Source organism: Cenococcum geophilum (assembly GCF_001692895.1).
Source record: "Cenococcum geophilum 1.58 unplaced genomic scaffold K441scaffold_4, whole genome shotgun sequence".
Taxonomy (NCBI): domain Eukaryota; kingdom Fungi; phylum Ascomycota; class Dothideomycetes; order Gloniales; family Gloniaceae; genus Cenococcum; species Cenococcum geophilum.
This window is the reverse complement of record NW_027137562.1, coordinates 1,571,434-1,579,832: the sequence shown is the minus strand read 5'-3', so window position 1 is coordinate 1,579,832 and position 8,399 is coordinate 1,571,434. Positions and strand designations below refer to the sequence as shown.

The 8,399-nt window shown below is 49.3% G+C and overlaps 2 protein-coding genes across 2 annotated transcripts; one reads left to right on the top strand and one right to left on the bottom strand.

Annotated features, from left to right (window-relative positions):
- The first annotated feature begins 2,529 nt into the window (after nucleotides 1–2,529).
- Nucleotides 2,530–5,837, top strand: K441DRAFT_627453 (N-acetylglucosaminyl transferase component Gpi1). Its single transcript, XM_067646169.1, has 8 exons — nucleotides 2,530–2,887; nucleotides 2,953–3,045; nucleotides 3,107–3,140; nucleotides 3,173–3,327; nucleotides 3,376–4,510; nucleotides 4,557–5,018; nucleotides 5,068–5,156; nucleotides 5,213–5,837. The coding sequence occupies exons 1-8, from the start codon at nucleotides 2,768–2,770 to the stop codon at nucleotides 5,582–5,584; spliced, it is 2,460 nt and encodes an 819-aa protein (XP_067508773.1). The 5' UTR covers nucleotides 2,530–2,767; the 3' UTR covers nucleotides 5,585–5,837.
- An 893-nt stretch (nucleotides 5,838–6,730) lies between these two features.
- On the bottom strand, nucleotides 6,731–7,490 carry K441DRAFT_652680 (uncharacterized protein). Its single transcript, XM_067647401.1, has one exon. The coding sequence runs from the start codon at nucleotides 7,363–7,365 to the stop codon at nucleotides 6,964–6,966; it is 402 nt and encodes a 133-aa protein (XP_067508772.1). The 5' UTR covers nucleotides 7,366–7,490; the 3' UTR covers nucleotides 6,731–6,963.
- Between the last annotated feature and the right edge of the window lie 909 nt (nucleotides 7,491–8,399).

Genomic DNA, 8,399 nt, shown 5'->3' with positions numbered 1-8,399 from the left:
TCTACCGGAAACTTCCCGGTCTCCCTGCAAATCTTATATACCTCTTCTAGAAGCTTCCCTTTCTCTCCCTCGTACTCCTCCGGTCTGTCCTCTGCTGCTAGATACGGCCCCGGATATCCGTCTGGAAACCATATGCGCTCCCAGCTCTGGTTAGTATCACCTCCAGAGAAGCCAGACATTGAGGGACGTTGGTAGTGTGGCTGGTTATTGATATACTGCACGCGGGAACCTTTCCAGGTTTGGAGCCGGCCGCTACCATCCTTTACAGCATAGGTTTCAATATTGCCAGGTGTCGAGGGAAGGGAAGCGATGCCATTCGTTTGACCCATGGAGGGGGGATGAGATGGATTTGTTGTTGCAGAGATGGGGTTGGATGACATATTCGTGCCGGACCCAGAGAGCAAAGCAGGGCGGTTGAAGGGGCTTGTGGTGGCAGCATTGGAAAGTTGGCCAAAAGGTGTAGGGGATGGAACTGAAGGTTGCCCAAAGCTGGTGGCTGGAGCGGTAGGCCTGCCAAACAAACCTGTGGGTGGAGCTGTAGTGGAGGGCTGACCAAATGCGCCTGTAGGAACCGGGTTCGAAGGTTGGCCAAACGTTGAGGATTGGTTAAATGTGGATGGTTGGCCAAAACTCCTGGCTGGCTGGCTTTGCTGCGAGAAAGAACTCGCGTTAGGGGCTGCGGTACTCGGTGGCTGCGGTTGGCCGAATGTTGATGGTGCACCTGGATTTGACGGTCTTCCAAAACTGGAAGTCTGACCTGGATTGGATGGCTGTCCAAATGCAGAGGCCTGACCTGGGAAAGACGGCCGCCCAAATGCAGAAGTCTGACCGGGAGCAGAAGGCTGTCCGAAAGCCGTGGTTTGACCTGGGGTAGAAGGTTGGCCAAAGGCAGTAGTTTGCCCAGGAATAGACGGTTTTCCGAATATACCCGCCTGTGCCGGTACAGACGTTTGCCCGAAAGCAGCCGTTTGTCCTGGCGCAGATGGTTGACCAAAAGTAGAAGTCTGTCCCGGTATAGATGGGTTCCCAAATGCTGAAGTCTGACCTAAGCTGGACGGTTGTCCAAAGGAAGACGGTTGTCCAAAGCCAGACTGAGCGAAGCCTGGAGCGGAAGGCTTCCTAAAGGCTGTAGTTTGTGGCGCTCCCGGTCCTGACAGTTGCCCAAAACTAGATGTACCAAACATAGGACGTGGCTGGTTGCCACCGGGCCCAGTTGGGGCATTCATATTTGAGCGAGCTCGGTTTTCTACGCTAAAAATGCCTGCGATTGGGCCGAAATCTTTGTGCATGTCTATTCGGTTGGGATGCTGTTTTGCTCCATCCACAACGTATTGGCAAGCTCCATCAAGATCCTTAAGCACATTGTCGATCTGCTGCTGTGCCTTGCTTGCGAGCTGCTGCTCTTGTAGTATCTAAGTTACTAGTAAGTTGCCGACCTCAGCTCATAGAAATCACTTGCACATACGCCGGCCTGCTCATTTCCCGATGCGCGCGCCACGTAAAACTGCAATCTGAGTTCTTCGGGGCTCATCTCTATTGGCCCTTCGATTAGCTGCCGAGGGGCATCTCGACCTGGACCATAGGCCGAAAGTGGCCATATTGGACGGTCATTTACGAGATCATTCTTTATGATATCGGGATCGAGGTAATATCTAGAAGTTATTTTAGAGTCAAAGCCCCTTTTTAAAGCGGAGGACTTCATTCAACCTACTCCCATTCACGTCTAGAAAAACCCCGTCCTACAAGATATAGAGGTTAGCTTAGAGGGCCCAATAAACAGTAAAAGAGACTTGAACCTGAGACGTAAGAAGGCTCGCGTATATGAAACTATGACTAAAAGAATTTATGGAAATACGAGAGGCATTGAAAACGCGAATTTCCACGGACCGTCCCTATTGCCCCCTCTTGGCGGCTGGTTTCGGTCGTGTTGCTGGCTTTGAAGTGGTGCATATCTATTCGAGGTGTTCCCGGTATTCGCGGGATGTTCATACTTGCAGGTGTCTAGTTGAAATTAACATATAGAGAACCTATTGATAACAGGAGGAGTGGATTCTAACTTCCAAATTTGCAGAAGCCTTGCACGAAAAACTTGCATACGGCCATGTTTGCTAGTTGCGGGGCGTCGTGCAGTCTAGTAGCCAAAAAATAGAGGCAACATCAGCATTGTAAAAATAATAGAAAATCTACAGCCGCGTTGGAATGGGAGAAAGAACGCGTCGTATTCATGGGGGTTGTCAGCTAGCCGAAAGCCACAACGGAAGAAGGCGCCTTACCAAAAGGAGAAGCTCAAGCCACACAACGGTGTGATATTCGGAGCCTCGCAATACACAAGACGAGGCAGTACATATCTCTAGGATTCTCGAGGGCGGTCATACCTGGAATACATGTTTGCAGTCAGCAAGCGTTGGCGTGGAGTTGACGTTGGAGCAAACTCCAAACACTCTGATTGGTGACGTGATTGCGGGTGTGCCACCACGTGAATCGAAATGTCTCCAGTTCCCCAATCCCCTTCTCTAGACACCTAGGGGAGTGAACAATGCCAATTGTTCAACCACCCAGCTCCTCCTCTTGTCGCTTCACCTAAACTTCACCATGAACCTCGACTCCTACATTTCTCCATCACTCAGCGCCCTTTGCAGCCATCAGAAGAAATTCTCGCAAATCGCGCAAGTTCAGTCACCGTTCACCCGCTTCTGAAAGCCCACGGCGCTTCCACAACCTCCTACTTCTACCCTCTTGGTGACGACCAGGCTGTTATAGGCGATTCATGCACTCATTCTCAATTGTTACTTTGGGCATATTCATAGCTGGGTACACCACTGCAAGGTGGGATCTGGTCACTCGGCTGTATGAACTTGCTATTTTTGCCTGGGACCACGGAGTTGTGGTAAGTCGAGAGCATTTGCACCACAAATAACTTCTCAAACAATTAAAACTAACTAGCTGTCATAGACACGTGCTGCGAAGGGCTTCGTGATCCTCTCCATCTTTTTCTTTCTCTTCGTCCTGCCCATCGAACGAATTGCAGCACAGGAAACCTACCTGGTCAGTACAACCAATTCAGTCCTGCATCCGAAGAGCAGAACGTCGCTGACATATTTTGCAGCATCCTCGTACCGCAGGAGGTGGCATATCTGCCCGTGAGCAACTTAAACGTCGTGGATCATTCTAGCGGAGAAGCATTATGTTGACATGGTCATGAACAATGGGCTGATGCGGATATTCTGGCCGTCGGACGCGCCCACTGGTCCAGGTCCGGGCGTGATAGTTGGATGGAGGAATTCAGAGCTTGATGTCTTCGTCGTTGCTGTCCTCCAGGATGTAGAGGTATAGAAATCCGTCATTAGTCGAGAACACAGGACTTATGGGGAACAGCTGCGAAGCGTAGAAAACGGTCTGCGTATGGGAACGCTATACCGGCATAGCCCTCATCCGATCAGTCACATATTCGAACGATGTGGACATACTTCTTTGCAGGTTTTAGGATCTGTCAATCCTCCATCACCCCCCGAACGCTTTAATCCTGCCCTACTGGTTACCTACACTGATGCGTCATCTCGCTTCCCGCGGTTATATTGTCCACACGACAACAATATGACTGTTCAAGTAATCCTTTTTGATCGGCCTCATCCCACGCGCATGCAGTACCTGTCGTTGTCACCCATCTCGTTAGCTTTAGGTGACAAACCGGAAAAGACTGGAAAATGGGATCCTGCTTTTGAAGGGATTGAGGCGGAGGAAGCAGAAGAAAGAAAAAGCAAAAAGAAACTGGTCGAAAAACTTCGGCTTCATACCGTCGTCATGCATCCACCTACCCAAAAGGAGCTCTCATTGCCGAAAATAATTGATCAAGTCAACTGCTCCTTTGAGATCAATGCGGTCATCCAGAAGAATGTCGGACTCATCGGCACACGTCTCCGACGAGCGCTGAGTGTCAGTGAAAGAGTAGTCGAATCTGCAAACGATCTCTGGGACTACGTCCTTCTTGGCTTGTGGTATGTTGGGACCGTCTGGGTTTATCCGGTGATTGCAAAACTCTTTGTACTGGGACTCATTGCGCACCGTGTCGCTGGTGAAATGATCCTACGCGTTTTGGATTGGCGCATTTCACCGGATGCCGCTGCACTAAAAGACGTTTCAGCCACAGCACAACAGGTTGACATTCGCCTTCAGCAGTTCTGCTATTGGCCTATTCAGTATCTTACTCTGCGCGAACGGAAAGGGAACTGGGAGAGCATCACCAACAGCCATCCAGAATACATCCGTTTCTACAATAGTCTTTGGCTTGTAGCAAATGATGTCATCATCGGTATTGCTCTGGGATCGTACATTATCGAAAACTCCGTGTTTGTAGCGTCGCAAGTGGACAAGATTTTTAATACCTGGTCAATTGAAGGACTGAGACGAATGATTTCTTGGCTCATGAAATGGCCCGGTGGACTAAAACTTAATACCGAACTGGCGGCGTTTCTCGGAGACCTATTTCTGTGGGTCATCGACCATTGGGCTGGTAAGTTCCTCCTTGCCACTGCTAATCAAATATCTAACTTGCACAGGCTGTATGGCCACTTTGCGACCGTTTCTTCCGGGGATTATACATTTCATCGGCTTCTCTAGCTTCGCCGGAGCCACAATGCCAATCTCCCTCTTCTCAGACCTCGTGTCTCTCCTTACTCTCCACATCTACTCCTTCTACATCGCCTCTGCCCGCATCTTTAATTGGCAGCTCACCATCATCATATCCCTCTTCCATCTCTTCCGCGGGAAGAAACGCAATGTTCTGCGCAACCGAATCGACTCATGCGACTACGACTTAGATCAGCTCCTTCTGGGCACCATACTCTTCACGCTGTTGTTCTTCCTTCTGCCTACTGTTTTCGTCTTTTATCTGACCTTTGCGTCGGCCAGAATGGCTATCATATCTTTGAAGGCTACTTTGGATACTATGCTTGCCTGTTTGAACCACTTCCCCCTTTTTGCATTGATGCTTCGAATCAAAGACTCCCAGCGTTTACCTGGTAAATCAACAGTAGTCTCACCTCTAGTCCTATTACTAATATACGAAAGGTGGCATCCGCTTTGATCTCCAAGATACCCGTTCCGCCCGACTACCGGAACAGTCGCATTCCGCTCCAACTTCTTCCATAATTCTCAAGGTACAATTTTGAATACTCAATCAAGTCTTTAACGATCTATGTTAACTTTGATAAAGTCTATACCCCTTCCGCTCCGCGCCATGTTTAACGAATATTTCGAACTCGGCAACCGCCTCCGCAAACACTACCTTTCCCCTAGCGTCTTTCTCTGTCTCATCACTGGCCGCTTCGTTCCACCCATCCACCGCAAAAACCTTTACAGTCTCCAATACAGCATGTTACCTGCTCGCCGTGCGGGTATTGTTGAGCTTTGGACGAAGTTGACTGAGCAAGGCCCCAGGCCTGAGGGCGGAGCACCAGCCATGAACGGGTATGGCGGGATGGCGGGGAAGAAAATCAGCAACGGACTACCGAGGAGGGGGCACGGTGGGCATGCGAAGAACTGGAGTGTGAGGGGCAAGGATGGATTTCTGGGAATACAACCATAGCTTAGTGTATAATCTCAAGATTTAAAACACGCCTGCGTCTGCGATGCCCTGACCAAATGGACGATTCTACAAACCTACAAATATCGGTGAATTGTGGGATAGGAAGCCTGGATACTTGAACACCTGAGTTTCATGGTACATACTTATCGAATGAGTAAAGATTGTTCTTAAATTGACTGTTCTTAGCTAACTACTTTTCAGTCCAGTCTACCAAAAATGCAAACCACTAACCGTATGATACTATCCTCTCGTGGCTGTTAGTCTAGTTGCTAGCCAGCTAACTCCCGGTCAACCTTTGAATAATTCACATATTCCACTCACTGCATTCCCATCGGTACCCCTGTGACGCGGCGTGCCCTATACTAACATTCAAACCCTTATATCGGAGGCCGCAGTTGCCTAATCACTGCTAGCGAGATCCCTGCCCTTGTGAAAGGTTCCAAGCCATGTAGTAACGGTCATAGGAGATTACAATCAAGCCTTACGCAAAAGACTTAGCCGAGAAAGCCGTAGAGGCTATTCAAGAAATCAGATTCATATCTAGCTTGACGGCGGTCCTCTGCTCGAAATCTCTCAGCGGTACGTCTGGCTGCTCGTGCTTGTTGCAAAACTCTCACTTGCTCTCTCCCTGTGTCCCGATCCTCCCTCACACTCCCTTGCGCCGAGCTTTCGGAAGGCAAGAGCTTAGCTTCCTCAAGTTTTTCAGCCCGCTGCCTTCTCCGCACAAATCTTCTTCTCCGGGCAGTAGTTGGACGTTCCATTTCGCCTTGTAATTTATCCTCGCTCTCTGTGTTAATATCATCCTCAGGAGTCTTATTTGGTACCTCTGCCACACGGTGTACCCGTCTCCTCACGACATCGTCTGGGTCCGACTCTACACAGTCTGATAAAAATTAAATTGCTTTGAGCTCTTCATGCGTCTTTCGCTTTAGCTTTTCACGACGCTCTGCCTCATCGCTGTCTCGTCTTCCTTGCACGATTGACGGGGCTGGGGAAGTAGGCATTGAGAAAATACCCTACAGCGTTGAGAACAGATACGAAGAACTTAAGAGAGTGTGTTAAGGTAGAATGCAATGCAATGTCAGTCGGTTATCAGTGACTAACTGATTGAGAATGAAGGTGAGTTGTTAGGAAAGCGGCGTGTTGGGGAAGGAGGGTGATTGCTTCACAATTTATAATTTGAATTCGATGACTCTGAAGAAATGAATGGGAGATGAGTTGGTGAATGCAAACGCAGGTCAAGGTATTAAACGGACGAGTTAGTATTGTGGCTTGCGTTACTTGCTACATCTCTTGCAAAATCACGTAAAGCCAGACGCAATCCTCAGCAGCTATTAACTCCGGTCCCCTTTTTCAAGTCTATCCACTGACGTAACACCCTAATAGCCAAATCCATCTATCTCTGGGGTAGTGAACTTGCGGCAGCACAAGCAGTACCTAACCTCATTGAACTCGTCAGCCTGGTTGCCGGTCTTGCAAGGACAATAACCCTCCTGATGCTGACTCTTCGCCTTAACTAGCTTAGCTAACTCAATCATCCGACATTCGTAACAAGACCATGCAGTGTCACATTTGCAGGCTCGAACCCCTCGACCGTATTTGTGGACCGCGCCCTCTGCGCACATGTTGCATAGCGGCACCTTGGCCCCAGACTTAACAGCACTTGTAGCCTCATAAGTGTACATTCCTCTGTGAAGATAAGCTTCTCGGCAGCTGTGACAGACGTTGAAGTTGCCTCTATGGAGTTGGCAAGGATGTACAGGGCCCCAGTGATAAGTCATGGTGCCAAAACCATCTAGCAGCAGTTGGTTGCAAACAAGCGGCTGTTGCTGTCTTGATGCGTTTCCTAACGTAGCCTTCTCCGATGCTCCAGCCCCACTTCCTGGAAGCAATCCCGGCGGTACAGGTATTTCCTCAATTAGGTATTTCCAAAAAGCCTCACTCACACCTAGCTGCCCAGGAGTGTACTGGTGTAGGCGTGAATTTTCCTTCAGACAGCGCGTACTGTTTTTGATGTGATCTGGGAATGTATCCAAGAGCCGCTGCCCGACAGGACGGCCTGGGGCAGGCGACGTTTTTCGAACCATCTGCGCCGGTACAGGATCTGGATACCGGTATGGTCCTGGGGCGGCTCTCGGCTCTGGTAAAGAGTCAGCTGGCCCCATTTGCGAAGCAGAGTAGGGATCCCAGTGCGGCTGGTACGGGAACGACTGACCGTTAAAGTTCATGAGGCCTAGATCTGTCTGCTGTGCCCGGTGGTCCTGCTCGGTGGCGCAATTCGCAACCTTCACTTGCTCCCATGCCTGAATCATTTCTGGACTAATGGCTAACTTGATCACCCAGCTGGAGTGATACTTGGTTCCTGTAATTATATCGTCCTCCCAGTCGATTAGGTAGTGTGTTGGTTGTTCGTCGATGATTTGTTTGGCTACTGGCATCTTGATTTGTTGCGAAGAGCGGAGCCTCAGATGGGTCAGGTGAAGAACTGATAGAGTTGGATGCGTAGGGAGAGAAACATTTAAAATTATTTAATAAGAGAATCTGTATTCAAGAATGATCTAGTAGGGACTGCTCTCTACTACTATGATCGAAAGGAGTGAGTATGTTCTTGTGGAAATCCTAGAGAAAAAGTACTGAAGTTGGCACCAGCCGGTTCATTGCATTCATCGCCCTTCATCGCCCTTCACGTTGTGACGACTTTTGGCTTGCGCGGAACCCAGACATTGCCTCTCTTTGAGCTACCACTGCTTCCATGTTCGTTTTTTCCATTCCATCGGATTTACCTGTCATATGAGTTCGGAATTACTTTGTCCGC